The sequence below is a fragment of the Pectinophora gossypiella genome, chromosome 4, assembly GCF_024362695.1.
Source record: "Pectinophora gossypiella chromosome 4, ilPecGoss1.1, whole genome shotgun sequence".
Classification (NCBI taxonomy): domain Eukaryota; kingdom Metazoa; phylum Arthropoda; class Insecta; order Lepidoptera; family Gelechiidae; genus Pectinophora; species Pectinophora gossypiella.
This window is the reverse complement of record NC_065407.1, coordinates 15498358-15514582: the sequence shown is the minus strand read 5'-3', so window position 1 is coordinate 15514582 and position 16225 is coordinate 15498358. Positions and strand designations below refer to the sequence as shown.

The 16225-nt window shown below is 34.7% G+C and overlaps 3 protein-coding genes across 3 annotated transcripts; 2 read left to right on the top strand and 1 right to left on the bottom strand.

Moving 5' to 3' along the window:
* The first annotated feature begins 4 nt into the window (after positions 1 to 4).
* Positions 5 to 4398, top strand: LOC126382421 (60S ribosomal protein L27a). Its single transcript, XM_050032299.1, has 5 exons — positions 5 to 82; positions 261 to 324; positions 478 to 575; positions 810 to 962; positions 4241 to 4398. The coding sequence occupies exons 1-5, from the start codon at positions 80 to 82 to the stop codon at positions 4367 to 4369; spliced, it is 447 nt and encodes a 148-aa protein (XP_049888256.1). The 5' UTR covers positions 5 to 79; the 3' UTR covers positions 4370 to 4398.
* Positions 4399 to 4949: 551 nt separating this feature from the next.
* Positions 4950 to 7020, bottom strand: LOC126382375 (uncharacterized). Its single transcript, XM_050032210.1, has 2 exons — positions 6889 to 7020; positions 4950 to 6560 (listed from the first exon to the last, which is right to left on the bottom strand). Exons 1-2 carry the CDS (start codon positions 6971 to 6973, stop codon positions 5305 to 5307), a joined length of 1341 nt encoding a protein of 446 aa, XP_049888167.1. The 5' UTR covers positions 6974 to 7020; the 3' UTR covers positions 4950 to 5304.
* A 426-nt stretch (positions 7021 to 7446) lies between these two features.
* LOC126382415 (programmed cell death protein 6) lies at positions 7447 to 15306 on the top strand. Its single transcript, XM_050032288.1, has 6 exons — positions 7447 to 7608; positions 7963 to 8034; positions 10772 to 10878; positions 11025 to 11293; positions 12426 to 12521; positions 14852 to 15306. Exons 2-6 carry the CDS (start codon positions 7976 to 7978, stop codon positions 14861 to 14863), a joined length of 543 nt encoding a protein of 180 aa, XP_049888245.1. The 5' UTR covers positions 7447 to 7608; positions 7963 to 7975; the 3' UTR covers positions 14864 to 15306.
* The last annotated feature ends 919 nt before the right edge of the window (positions 15307 to 16225 follow it).

Here is a 16225-nt window from a genome sequence, read left to right as displayed (position 1 = left end):
CTATTGGCGTTTGACAGTGACAGTTGTTTATCATCCTTTCTCTTTCTGTCTTTTATAAAACTTGACGGAAGCCGAAAATATGGTTGGTGTTGAATTTTGAGTTATTTATCTAAATTTTTCAATGTAATCCTTTGATATTGTGTTAAATCTTGGTGTGATTCACGAAGCATTAGTGTGTTAAATGTTCTTTAGTGCAATATTTCAAGAATATCAGTTTCGGTAACGACTTACCATCTAACCTTACGTTTGTCGTTCTGCAGGCCACATCAAAGAAGAAGACCAGGAAGCTGCGGGGACATGTCAGCCACGGTCATGGTCGTATCGGTAGGTTCAGACTTTGTTAAATCCTCCATGCCACGAACCCTAGCTCGTACATATAACGATGAGTATTAACAAACAAATTATAACCTCAAATTTTCAGGTTGTAAGATCAGTTTTCAGTTTGACCGTGTTTAAATTTATTGTGTTGTGTTCCAGGCAAGCACCGCAAGCACCCTGGAGGTCGCGGTAATGCTGGTGGCGAGCACCACCACAGAATCAACATGGACAAGTACCACCCTGGGTACTTTGGCAAGGTATGGTTCTATTTACAATGATGTGCCTTTAACTTTTTTAACCGACGAAATAAGTAAAGGTTCCGCGTGATCTTGCAAGTTTTTAAATACCTACATAGGTACTAGTCGAATTTCTCGGTATATATTTTTTTCCTCCTCAACTTAGGATATTTTAATTGTTACTTAGAATCTTTTTATGATAGTGAAGCCTTTATAATAGAATGCTAAAATACTTATAATCATGTTTTATTCCAGTTGGGTATGAGGAACTTCCACTTGAGGAGGAACAAGATCTTCTGCCCCGTGCTGAACCTGGACAAGCTGTGGACCCTGGTGTCTGAGCAGACCCGGCTCAAGTACGCCAGTGCCACTGATGGCAAGGTTCCAGTCATCAACATTGTTAAGGCTGTAAGTGTATACAAATGTTTTAAATGATGTTGAGAATATTTGGGTTTTGGAATTTTGGGGGTAGATGTATTTAAGCTGTTTATATGTAGAGTGACTTAATGTGCCATGTGAGAATTTGATACATGTGGACTAACTTGGTCCACACCAATATGCTCCATATCCTGCGGGGTTAAAATGGCCACATCAAAGCAATTCATCTAAATAAGCAATATTGCTATTTGACTTTTGTTTGCATTGTGCACTTACTTTTATATGCGTAAATGTCAAATTGCAATATTGCTTTGAATGAATTGCTTCGATGTGGCCATTTTAACCCCCCTGCCAGCAGTGCAAAATATAGAGCTTCTGTGTGATACGGTTTTGATTCATTCAACAATATTATATTTATGTGGGATGGGGCATGAAGAAAACGATTACTATTTCTAATAAACTTTGTTTATTTTGCAACGTTGTATGAGTTTTTACTTTTCCGTTATTCAAAAACACCCGTTCGCCATATCTCTGTCATTCTGCAATCCTTTTTTCTCTCGCTCACTCGTCGCTCTCTTTCACACACTTTGCGTTACGTTTCATTCAGCCTATCATTCCTACACTCGGCCATCCTGCTCTCAGTCTGTCCTCAGACTGACACATTCTGATATTACATTTAATAACAACTTTTATACACAAATAACTACTACTTGACAAACATCTTTGTTGTAAATGAAATAATAAAATCAATAACTTTTTGAACAAACTTTAGAAATAATTATCTGTTAAACTTAACATCACTACTTACACTATCTTTAAACACACTGTAGAAATAATATGATATCTTAAACTACCCCTTAACATCTTATTACAACATACCTACTAGAAAAAAAAAACAAAATAAGTAACTTAAACACCTGAACCTTGAAATAAAATTAACTAAATAAAGACACTATCAAATAACACCATTCTGGATCATAGTCACTTCGTTTATAGTCTTTTTCAGAGTACCAACCAGGTCTCCTTCTTCAAACATCCGTATTTTCTTTCTCTTTCTGTCAAATGCCCTTTCATTTTCTTCGTGTACCTTTCGTAGTCCTCCTATGTACTTCTGTCTTTTCTTCCTGTTAAATATCTTATTGTCTTCCTCTTGTACTTTTAGTTTTAGCACCTTATCTTGTACACTTTTGTCCATGCATTCTTTCTTGTTATTTTTATCAAACAATTGACAACATTCCAGATTCTGTTTTATCTTCATAGGCCTGTAGTTGTCAGTCACTTCTGGTACTACTGGAACTTCGGTAACCTGTTGCTCATCACGGGCAGGTAGACACCGTAAAGTCAACTTATTATCATGTGGCATAATCTTAATATCACCAGCATCAATCACAACTGTAGTATTAGCCAGAAAAGGTTGTCCTAAAATGGCCTGATACGGTATAGCAGTGTCCGGTATTACGTGGAACACCACATCAAAAGCATACCCGTCCATTTCCATACTAGTTGTCAACTTGCCATGAGAATACACCTTTGTAGAACCAACTCCTGATATTGTCATCTTTTCATCTTCACAACACTTTAGTCCGAGCTTAGAATACGTATCACTCGTTATGAGATTAATGTCACTGCCGGTATCGATCAAACATTGTACTTCTTCTTCACAAATGCGCGATAATTTAAGCGATTTATTCGAAAGTCCACTTTTGAAAACACTAAGCACCGTTGCCGCCTTTGACGTCTGATTTGACGTTGACATTTCTTCATTCGTGTCCGCGTGACTTCGTTCATTCCATTCATTCGCGATCGGAGCGCCCTCTTGCGACTGCACGTATAAAGCTTGCCTATGCAATTCACGCCCACCATCATGGCGACTTGTCGAAGCCGTAGAATTTGTCACGTGATTTATCTTGCAATCTCTGCTTATGTGGCCGAAACTATTGCACTTAAAGCACTTCACGCCTTTCGGACACGCAATAGCCCCATGATCTTGATCGCCGCACTTATAACAATGCTGCCCCTTCACAGATTTTTTACTTTCAAATCGATCCATGCTTGTAGACATCCTTTGGTTTCCTTCACCTTCATAACGTTTCTTCATCTTCTCTTTCATAGTTTCATACAACATTAACTTCTCTTTCAATGCACCATACGTAACTACACCGTACAAAATAGCTTTGTTCATTTCATGATCGGTAATTCCGTCAATTATGTACTGAATGGCTACATAATCCGGGAATTTCGCCCTACGGCCCAATTCTTTCATAGTCAGCATGTACTGATAGTATGTCTCGTTCTTGCGCTTTTTCCGTGCACTCATAATCTCGTGCATTTCCTTACAATTTTCTATGGAGTCTGGAAATTCCTTTTGTAACGCATTCTTCAGTTCTTCATATGATTTAAACGGTTTTTCGGACCTCAACCATAGCTCCGCGGTACCAACCAATGATCGTCGCGCTATAATTAACTTCTGCTGCGCGGTCCATGAGAATATCTCGGCGTTATCTTCAATATCCTGCGCCCATTTAGCGGATGAATAGGTTTTATCTTCGGCGCTAAACTTCGGAATAACATCGGCCATTGTACACAAATTCCCCGTACTCATAAATGTAAATTCACCTCTTTCTTCTTTCGTCTTCAACATCTTTCGTCTTATTTCTTCTTTTATTTTCTTATTACTTCGCAAAACACCTTTAATGCTCAGTAAACACCTTTAATACGTCGTAAATCTTCTTTTCATCTTAAATTTTCATAACCTTTTTCCGTCTCGTGCCTGGTAATCTTCTTCAAACTTGGTAATCGTCAACTATATGCCCATCCCGGACGAGCCCCCAAAAATTGTGGGATGGGGCATGAAGAAAACGATTACTATTTCTAATAAACTTTGTTTATTTTGCAACGTTGTATGAGTTTTTACTTTTCCGTTATTCAAAAACACCCGTTCGCCATATCTCTGTCATTCTGCAATCCTTTTTTCTCTCGCTCACTCGTCGCTCTCTTTCACACACTTTGCGTTACGTTTCATTCAGCCTATCATTCCTACATTTAATATAAAGAGAATGGTAGCTGCAAATCTCAGAATTTGTGCCTCTGCACACCCCAGTGGAGGGTATGTTGTTTATGAGATTGGGTCAAGTCTTTGGTTGGATCTTTTGAATAAGTTTCATTAATTAACCTTGTTTGTGAACTGTATGGATATAAGCTGCATAGTCAACAGTATACATTGGTCTCTTTTAAAGATAAGATATTATATGGAAATGAAGTAATTTAATAATAATATTGTTAATTAACATTTGTTTTTCCTTTTTCAGGGTTACTACAAGTTGTTAGGCAAGGGCAAACTCCCCAAACAGCCCATCATAGTGAAAGCCAAGTACTTCTCCAAGACTGCTGAGAAGAAGATCAAGGATGTTGGTGGAGTGTGCGTGCTGTCTGCGTAATTTAAGTATAAAATAAAACATCAAAAATATTTCTTGCATTTTATTTTGATTCTTATACAACCTTTTTAGCAATTTTTTTTATAAGTAGTTGAATAAGGTTCAAACCACTCTGTCAGCACCTCGTCACACTTTCCTATACTTCTATCCTTGTCTGTTACTTAGTACCGTCATTTGCTAGAGCGCCTAGAGCGAAAGAGCAATCGCACGCGGCAGAATCGACAAGGAGACAACGTGCGTCAAGCACGCGTGCTCACGCTGAGTTGTTTCGACCCTTTTTTGATGTTCTAAACCATATAGCTAGCAACAGACAGAGCCTCTTGTTTTGAATTCATTAATGTTACAACCATATAGATACATTAGGCATTTGATTTTTGAATAGAATTCCTTGGTCTGATAACTCACTCAAGATTAGTCAAGCATTGTCAGGAGGAATTTTGTATCTATTGAACAGATATGTTGACAGAACGCATTCATTTGTTATTAGTAGAAGTATTATTTCTATCGTCGACAATTACCATGGTGGTCTTTCTCAACTATTGTGGTTTCACTGACGCTAGGGGAAACAAATAAAACCAAATCGTAAGATTTTATAACTATATTAATAATAGCTACTAAATATAGTAGTGAATAAGTTGTAAATAAATGACTCGTATTTCTTATACATAATTGAGAATGCTACTACAATCATATCATTATAGCATGTGGGAGCTATTGATCTAAAATTCATTGATAAATATTACATTGATTAGTGATAGGTTGCAATGATCAAAGTCATGCAATCACATTATCAATCAGGACTATTCCTATGTTATGGCTACCATGCACTCATGATACTGATAAGTTTATAAACTTATGTCTAACATGATTTGAGATTCGAGCAACTCAAATTTTAATAGCAAATCAGTTCTATTACATAAAGTTTTGTTATGCTACTGTTAAGTGTAAATTGTTACTGTCTGTGTTTGTCTTATTTGTTGTTCAGTTTGTGTCTGGGCTGCATCTGGGCGGGCCTGCTTCGCCTTCTTCCTGGCGGCGTCACTCTCGGCATAGTACATGCTCAGTCTTGTTTTTATAGCAGCAAGAGCTGCTCCATTGATCTCATCATGGAAAATGTTTGTGTATCTCCATTGCTTCACCAAAGGGCCCCTTTTTCTTTCCTTCTTAATTTTCTTGACTTTCTCTGGCTCTTGTGGGATTAGCTCCTGTGTAAATGTTGGTGTACTGTTGATGGTGACAGTGTTCTGTGAAGGTTCTGGTTTGGTTGTGTGCTGTAACACAATGTATGTAGCTGGCTGTATTGGTCTCGCTGTGGATTGCAACAGTATTCCCATACTCTGTCCACCATTTTGGGTTTGATAAAAATTGGTTGGTGTACCAGTTGTGGTCATAGTGGTGGTCTGGTAGTGGTTCTGAAAATAGTTCTCAGCAATGTTGACCAGATGTCCACTGCCTGGGTAGATGCCTGCACCAAACTGCTCCTGTGGGGGTGGTTGCTGAGGTTGCTGCTGCTGAGGAGCTGGCTCATTTGGCAGAGCTACTTCCATATTCCTTTTAGATTTAGGCAATATGGCAGTAATATTATCTGGGTCATAAGTCTTGATATAATCCTTCCACATTTTTGAAATATTAATTTCAAGACCAGCAATTTTGTCAAGCCTGATGAAATCTTTCAGACGATGAGTGTGGACAATAGAATAAACATGGTTCTTTATTTGTTCCACAACCCCTGTTGGCAGACGGACTTCTCCAGAGCGCCGGTGGCTGTTTTTGCCTCTGTTATCACTGGGGAACATTACTCCATCATCCATCTTTTTACAAAGAACTCTGACCTTTCTTTCAGTTATGGAATGAATGTTTTTGAATGCTGTCTGACATACTTGGGTCTCTCTCCCCTTTACTCTGATGAAGTATTCAAATGTACATGTACGGCGGCTGCTAGATTTTACTCTTTTTCTCTTCACATCTACTTGCCTCATAAGGCCAAATAAGTAGGCATTTTGTTCATCATGTGTTTTCATGGAATAGAAGCCTTGGAAGGTCTTCAGACGGATGTCCTCCGGAACTTTTTGGAAACATCTTCGTCGACAATTGCAGTCAGGGCCTGGTTGTTTAGGCGGTACGATTTTTCCATTTGCATTTATGTATTCCAATCCAGCTATTCTTAAACGTTTTTGTTTCTGTTTGTGCCATTCTGAAAAAGTTATTTCCAAAAGTTTTACTAATATTCTATATAACTATAAACAAATATATGGGTACCTAACTAACACCACAACCTGGAAGAAAACCAGGTATATTTATAATATGCACTGGATTATTTAAACGACTTTTCATAACGCAATGAAATTATCTCAAAAAAACTGGGAAAACTATTTCAAATCTTTACTTTCATAACAAAATGTAGTAAGAGACAAAGAGTGAACACAGTACAGTACGCCCGACAACAAAGACAGATTACTAAGAAAAGTTGTCTGATACAAGTTAAAATTCCAATGTTTTCAAAATATAAACCTTAAAATTACCTTCTGGGTTTCGTGTACGTCTTTTTACAACTTTTCCGTGTTTAGTTAGCTTCACTTTTCGCTCATTGCTTGAGACATCCGCCATTTTAATATCAGCAAGTCGCTGAGCAAAGTCAAACCATAATAAAAGACATAACAAAACGCATATGTATGACATTTCTAAAATTAAAGTGGTTGGTAAAATAAGAATCAGAGAATCAATCACAGATGGAGAGAGATAAGATTTAAAATGTACATTTTATTTACAAGTAAAATATTATTATGTTTTAAAACAACACTGTACACAATTTGTATGAAAACACATAATTTAACCTTATAAAATAATAATTAGTAAAACCGAAACGGTTCCATGCCTACCAACCAAAGAAACAGAATAACAAAAAATCGTGTTTTTAAAGCTCGAAAAAAGCATTCATTTTTATGTCGACTGAAACAACATTGTAAACAAGAGGGAGAGAAATCATTCATTCTTTCATTCCATTCATTACAAGTTTTGGCTAAAAACACTAGTTTCCACACCACAAACACTTAAAAAAATTCTTCAACAAATTTTGACAGTGACAGGTTATTTATTACTGATAACGTCATCTCATCTCGGTTTTCTCCAGAACTTTAGCGGTTTGGTTTTGTGGAATATATAGTTGAGTCTTGCGTTTTATTTTTTACACAAAAGTCTTTCAGATTTAAATAATCCGACACCCTATCGCTGCTTTCGTAATAGTGAGTATTTCTTAAGTTTTAACGTATTCTTTTCCAACAGCACACGGCCCTATCAAGAAACCTGTTGTTTGCTTTGATCAAAGGATTACTCATCGGGGAAAACGATTACCGAAGGGAATAAAAATCGATTATTTTTTTATAATATGTGTAATTAACGATTTCAATAATATTAATTTTAAATTGCACAAGTTATCCAGTATGTACAAATGTGTCATACATTGTGAAATAAACTGAAATTATACATAATTACCACTTAATACTGCGCGGTTATTAACTCTTCAAGTTTTAACTAAGAATGGAGTATGAATTGTAAATAAACCAAACTGATTTTACATTTTTGTTTTTTTTTTACAGGCCAAAAGTAACAATGGCACAATTCCAGTCGCCTATGCCTAGTAGAGAATTCCTATGGGATATTTTCAGAAGGTAAGCTCTTTACTTTTAATCTCCCACATTCAGTGGGCAAAATAATAATATACATTTAAGTAAAATTGTAACCCCACTTAGCCTACAGGTTTTAAAGTGTTGATTCCATGGCTAATTTGATTTCTACTTTAACTATACTGATATTATACATTACAGTAGAATTATTTTAATAGCAATGTGTGGTTAATATTCAACTAAAACTAGTTTAATGTATAGCATGATTAGCAATCTTCATTTCAGTTTCCCCAAAAAAGTGAAAGGGATGTTATATAAAACTATTTTGTCTATTTTAAGTTGTGTAATCAGTAGAGAATGGGTAGTTAGTTATATATGTTATGACATTGTTCATTGTTATTTATTATATAAAATTAACCTCCTCAATGGTGCTAATTCCTGTAAATACCATCTAATTTAATTTTAGGTTATACCTGTCATTTTCTTATCTGCCGAAAAGGAAAGGGACGGGTAATCGACAAGCATAAAATTTATGGAACACACGTCAATTTTAAGCACAAATCTAAAACAACCGCCTAAAAATTCGCCCGGGTTATTCATTTATTTACTCATTCTTCCTAAAATTAAGAGCTGTCAATCATCCGTCCCTTTCCTTTTCGGCGGATAAGAAAATGACAGGTATAACTTAAAGTAAAATTAAGAGATGTCTGCAGGAATCGGGGCCAATGTTGAGATATCAGACACAATAAATTTTACAATTGTATCATATATAGGTATGTTCCATCAGGGAATAAAGGACAGTAATATTATATGATCAGAATACACACACACAACATATTATATGATATATAATATTATGTTTTTCTTTTCAAGGTAAAAGTGAATAGGTACTTTCTATTTATGTCCCATCTTCGGCCATATTGTCACTTACCATCAAATGAGATTATCAAATGAGAGAGTAGTCAAACACTTGCCTATTCTCCATATAAAAAAATTGCCTTATTCCACAACCAGTTAATTGCCACAAATTGTACATTCAGCCCATCTGCTCATAGTAATACATATGGATGTTTACATATTGCAGATAAAACTCAGAATACAAAAAAGTCGAACATCTCGAATTTTATTCGAAGAAACAGATCATACTTGCTCTCTTTTATACTTAATTCTCCGAATTATCAATTACTATATGATTCACCCCACCCTCTAGCAATATCACTAGGTAAATTATTAGATTATTTAAAAACAAAAGATTATGCCAATGTTTTATCTTATTGTTTGTATATGTACGTAATCTACTGTAATCAGTAGAATCCTTATTTATGCATTGAGTGATAAATTTACAACATAGGAATGATTTTGTACTGAATTCATGTGTTGTGTCTGATTGTTAAAATTAAGTTCTGTGTAAGAAAGTTTATTTGAATTAATTTTGTCTCCACGAACCTGCAGTGGAGCAGCATGGTGGAGTATGCTCCATACCCCTTCTGCATGATTGAAGGGAGGCCTGTGCCCAGCAGTGGGCTGGATATAGGCTGTTTATGTTATGTTATGACTTGTAAGAGTTGTAAGACACTAGTAACCTTGGCAATAATTCATTTACTTTTTATACCAAGGGCTAGGCATTAGAGCATAACTGCCTTGTAAGTGTCATAGTTCAGTGGCAGTATACTTATAACAAAGACCATTTTCTTATTTACAAGTATCAATTATGATAAAATAATTGAAATTGTATACATATATGGTTATTTATAGTAAATTAGTAGAAATGTGCCGACTAGTCTCCGACTTATTGCGAAAGTCGACTAGTCGGCATAACATAAGATATTTATTGCATTGATAAGATATTTAGTGATATATATTTTTTTAATATTACTTATAGATATTTATTTAAAAAAAAATTACATTCAATATTTTAATTTCGAAATGCAAAAAATACTTAAAATAAGAACTCAGTGAACATAATATTTACAACAATTAGAATATATAATAAACACAAAATAATAAGAAGTATAATGATCTAATTCTATTCACATTAAAATAGTCATTGCTGTATGTTACGAATGTCAGTTAATAATAAATAACCTAAATTATAAAAACTTATTTATACATTCTTCATAGATTCATATACTTACATTCTTTTCGTCAATGCCTCCGGGCAAGTCTGGGCCAAATGCAAAACCATCAAATTAAAAAAAAAATTCAAGTTCGGAAACAGATTTTCCTTCAATGTAGTATCTGGACAATTGGTAGTCTCTTATAATTAGTATTATTAGTCATGCATAAGTATTGGTTCCAACTTAAAAAAAAATGAATTACTTTTTTTTTATTATTTTTAACGAGGCTTTGAGTGTTCAAAGCCTGTGTGATCATGCCAGCCTCATAGGTGCTTTCGTGTACATATCCCTTAGACAAGGGATTGGTCAACCAAATAATATAAACTAAAAGCCTTACTTGATAGTGGCTCTGCCAACCAGCAATTGACTTCTCCGAATGAATTACATAATTAGAATTATGGTGGTCTGTGAAGTTTGCAATAAACAATGAAATAAATAAGGTGTAATACATCATATAATATGTAAATAAGAACTCTTAAACTCTGTGAAGTTGTAGGACAATCAATTTTCGCAGAGCTCTTGCTCTGTATATTTTTATTGTATACATGTGGTACACTTTCAGCTTCCCAAAATGACTTTACAGCTTTATGACCTTTATCACAAATTAAGAATTAAGACTCATTTGGAATCAGCACTGGAAAAATAATACATTTTTTTTACTTCAGAGTTGACAAAGATCGTAGCGGCTACATCTCAGCGGATGAATTACAACAAGCACTATCTAATGGTACCTGGAACCCTTTCAACCCAGAGACAGTCCGTCTTATGATAGGTAATTTGTTCAAAAATATTATAAGTTATTCAGTTCAGATAAGAGTCATAAAGAGATTAGCAAAATGCTAAATTCAAATAAAGAATGCAGGCCGCCCATATCTTTGCGATGTTATAAATAAAATAAATTAATTAAATCCATTCCAGGTATGTTTGATAAGCAAAATAGAGGAGTCATATCTTTTGAAGATTTTGGAGCTCTGTGGAAATATGTGACGGACTGGCAGAACTGTTTTCGTTCATTTGATCGAGACAATTCTGGCAACATTGACAAGAATGAGCTAAAGAGTGCACTGACTGCGTTTGGCTACCGATTATCAGACGAAATTGTCACCATTATGGTTCAGAAGTTCGACAGATATGGACGTAGCACTATTCTGTTTGATGACTTCATTCAGTGCTGTGTTACATTATATGTAAGTATATTTATATGTAATTAAAATGCATACTTGACTTTTTGTGGTTCCCACGTCTCACGTACTATGTCTATCCACCTAGATAGCATTTGCTATGTCTATTGGTCGAAACCCTCGATATAATTCGGCGTGGATGTCGTAATACATATCTCTCGTCTCTTTCGCGCTAGGTAATGGTAGGTAGGTGGTGAGGTAATATCTCTGACCTGCTGTCAATGCTGTCATTCTAATCATGCTACGATACAAGGGTAATGTTGATTTATCAAAAATCACGTGACGATTTCTTAACGACATTGTTATAAGGTTTAATTTTCCATACTAGCATCCGACAAGAGTCTGACAGCTGTCAAAGTGGACAACACTTTTGATTCTCACTTTTACAGAAATGTTAAGCAAAACACTTTAATGCTAAGCAGTTTAGTTCTCTGTACTATGCCGTAAACACTGTAACGGCATTCATATTCAATTATAAGAGCACATCTACATAGGTCATGTATTTCATTGATTAACAAAAGAGTCATTGTTGCACAATAGATAGCTACGAGTTGGCATATTGTATGAATGATTTCAAGGGTACACACATCTTTAGCCTTGACCTTATAAACAGGCTTTGAAATCTTCCTGTAAACTTCGAAAAAAAAAATTCGATTAAAATTTTCTCTTTGTGAGTTTCCCTAAGTGCTCATGCATGCAAGTCATCATCATCATAAAAACAAAAATCATTTCCTGTAAACTGTCCTTTCTGGCATATTGCTGACGTCATCATTATTGACTACGTTTATTGATGACGTCGACGTTTTGTAATATCATTTATATTTACTATTTAATTAACCATTTTGACATTTCGAAAAAAGTATCGTAGTTGACAGGTTGTCATCTATCCTTTTCTATAGGCGATAGGTGTATCTATAGTAACAACTAACAAGAATATACATCAAGTTTATTTTATGTAAAACCTGTTAATATTTTGTATCAAAAATGGCTGCAAATTGCGTACTGATTACTTGTAACTACTCTATACATGTGTTGGCCCAAAATCCCAAATGCAGAGCTCTGTAATTTTGTATTTTATGTACGTATGTATTTTCGAATAGTTTACACATGTAGCTAACATTTTATGTGTTAATTTCAGATGCTAACATCAGCTTTCCGACAATACGACACGGATCAAGACGGCGTGATCACCATACATTACGAGCAGTTTCTGAAAATGGTGTTTGGACTTAAGGTAAAAGTGTAATCTTAATAACGATATTAAACTGGGACAAATTATTTTTATACTTCAAATTTCGGTTTATAGTTTGACCATTTAACAGAGACTGTTCACGGAATGTTTATTATTCTGGTACCTTCCGTAGATTGAGACAACCTTTTTAAACTACACAGTACATAAGTGTGAATATTTAAACCAAAAAGCAATTTTGTTTTGTTTATAATGTCTATTGTAACCTTTTAATTAATGTTTGCACTTGTTTGTAAGTTGATAGATGTTTTATTTAATGTATTTTTTTCTTTAAAAGACAGCATAGTAGCAACAAAGATAGGTACTGTTGTGTACTTTCTCAATCTTTAAGAACACATTTAGGTAGGTAGTTAAGAAGTTATTTAATCTTTGTGTATTTTTATATTCTCTCCTGTATATGAATAAAACTTTACATTTTGTTTATAAATAAATAAAAAGGTCAATTAGTTGTATCCTGTCTAGTGGCAAAACGTAAAGGAATTTCTAGCAGTATATTTAAAAAGTTGCATGTAACATGCCTAAAAAGTAGTTTGCTTGGCATTGTGAAAAGCCTTACCTTAGTTTTACATTCGGCCAATATAAACCAAAAGTACAGGCCAATGTTTGTCAATATTGGCGCGCTACACGTCACATCAGTAAAATTATTTGTTTTGAATAAGGAACTTTCCAGGGTATGTTCCTCAAAATAAATATAGATGGCGCTGTACTGTTTCTTCTTCATTTAACCTTTTAATTTCATAGATAACAGACATGCATCTTTCATCTTTGTTTTTGGGTACAAATGATGATTACATCTTCCACCCATTATTATTCTGATCAAAATAAAGAGAAGCAATATAGGTAGCAACTTATAAATTATTTTTATATATATGCTTCTGCCATTACATTGTATTTTGGAATAATTATGTACCCGAGTAATGAGAAAATAGGTAATTATCACGTTTAAACAGAACAACGCCATCTATATTGTTTTGGTGAATGTAGCTTAGTTTTACATTCGGCCAATATAAACCAAAAAGTACAGGCCAATATTTGTCAATATTGGCGCGCTACGTCACATCAGTAAAAAGTCATCAGTTGTTGAATGTAGCCCTCAATGTTCGTCTGAGCGTCTGAGGTGTTAAATCAAGAGTTGGCGTATGATGGCCCAATGTACGCCAATGCTGACGAATGTCACTCTATATTGTTCTTTCTTGATGCATGTTGGCTGAACCTTTGTAGAGACACTATAGATTTTAATTTCTTCCCCTTCCTGTCTTGTCTTCCAAATGTAATGCCTTATTGTAATGTGATTGCATAAACTAATCGTAATTAAAATATTTTATAAAACTTAAAAAGGAAATATTTTTTGCTTTTATTGCATTGCATGGTATTTAACTATTTAATGGGTTAAATTAATCAATTTTTAATGCGATATGGGACGCGGAATAGCTGTCGTTCAGATAACGCTTAGTGCTTGACTAAAATGTGTTCTATATAGTGCTTTTTAAATTCATGAAAATATTTATTAAAATAGTATTGCATACCGATAGCCGAGCAACCTTTGACATACTTATATTGTACATACGGTAGTAACGATATTTTGGTAGTTAATTGCAACGTAATGGCAGAGGCAAATATAAAAATAATTATTACTTGATATTTGGATCAATGTTATGATTGCTACCTATATTGATTCTCTTTATTATGGTCAGAATATGTGGAAGATGTGTTGTGCCTGGATGGAATAACAAGGGTCATCATTTATAACCAAATACAAAGATAAAAGATGCATATGTCTTTTTCTATGAAATTAGAAGGTTAAACGAGGGCAACCCTGTACAGCGTTATCTATATTATTTTTTTTGGAATGTAGCCGGGAAATACCCTCTTAAATACCCTGTTATTTTCCAGTTGATATTGTCTTTTTGGCTTACATCTCTATTGGGCACAATACTAAGACATACAACAACACCTCGCCTTCCGATGGTAAATAATTCCACATGTTGGAAAGCATTTGAACACTTGTTTAAAAAATATACCAGTAGTAACTGTACCTAATTGCCGATACTACCGATAATGATCTATAGGCTATCAATGGTGCGGATTCTGGCAGACACTAACTTAATTTTATTTCAAGTTAAGTAAAAGCTCTTAAATAAATCTAGCTATAACTCTGTGCAGCTATCGTAAATAAAGGACGCCCTTTTGAGGGCTTAAAATAATTTTAAGTTTTATTGACCAGAATCAGCACCAATGCAATACTATTTAAGTACAACGAGTTCATCTAGTACGTAACATGCAGCATTAACAGGCAAAATTTCTCTTCCGTCCAGTGTTGGCCGTAAGCAGCAGTACCTCCTTCGTTCTACAGAAAGGTTTGGGATATTTTCTACTGTTACTAAACTTACACTTGTATTTTAAGATGTTTACAACTCTTTTTCCACTCGACTCGGCCTCGCCTGAGTATTTTGGTATTTTAAGATTAAATTTACATCCTCGACTTGAGGACTTTACTCACTGGAGTCGAGCATAACCATACTGCCAACAAAATAACACGAAATTAATAACGTCATGCCATATTGGAGTAAATTCGAGTTAAGGTTGAGGCGCTCTCTAAGAATACAGATTTGCTGAGTTCGAGGAAGACCTTGAGAAAGGTTCGAGTCAACATTCTAGAATACGGGTGTTAATATTGGGTGAAATCGAAAACATCAGCGGTCTTTATAAAAAGCTAAGTTCTACGTCAAGTACGCCAACTTTGCCACCCATGGTAACATTGTCCACAAAGTGAAAGTGATCAAAGATGTCATCGTTTTGGTGTGTTTTCCCACATGAATGAATAGAACTTAAAAAAAAAAATTGGGTTAAGTTACCATTTGTTGCAAAGTTTGAGAAAAATATGAATAGCAGTTCAATTGGTTCTCTTAACGTACGAAGCGGCGCTGTTCAAATTTCCATAAATTTTACTTGAACTCGATATGACGATTTTAAAATCGAACTTAGCTTCAGTAATCTCTTCAAAATGTATCTACGTTCAAACGCTTTGTGATCTTTGTGAATATTTTCGATTGAACCCTAATACATGTAGGTACAATTCAGCCATGGTCAAAATGTATAGGGTCTTTATGATATTAAACTCTGTATAAGTATTTACTTATTTTTTACAATTAATATTCTATATATATAATATACAATTCCCTTTTTCGCCTATGTCTGGCTGCGTATAATTTATAAGTAAATTCTGTAAGAATAATATTCTTATACCTATTTATTTATGTAATAATAACTCTAACAGAATTTATTTACTAATGTATTAACTGGCGTTTGCGTCATTATTTAGATAGCTAGACAACTTATTATTTATTGTATACATTTTTAAATTATAGTACATACCTTCACTCAAGACTGGAGTTTGAACCCTCACGAATAGTAACAACACAACTTGAAGACTTTCTTGGTCATATAATCATGAAGCACTGGTATTACAGTAGTTGAACTATATTAAGTATAGACACATGGCTGATTTTGGCTCGACAAGTATTTTTATAGACCCTTTTCCTTGTGTAAATAGCCTATTGACGCCTCACTTCTGAACAGTAGTAAAGTAACACCAGCTGCTCACCTGTTAAATGAGACGCGATGAATCTCTTAAATCTCACTTATCTCACAGTTGGGACATGTATGTGCCTGATGCATTTTGTATTTCT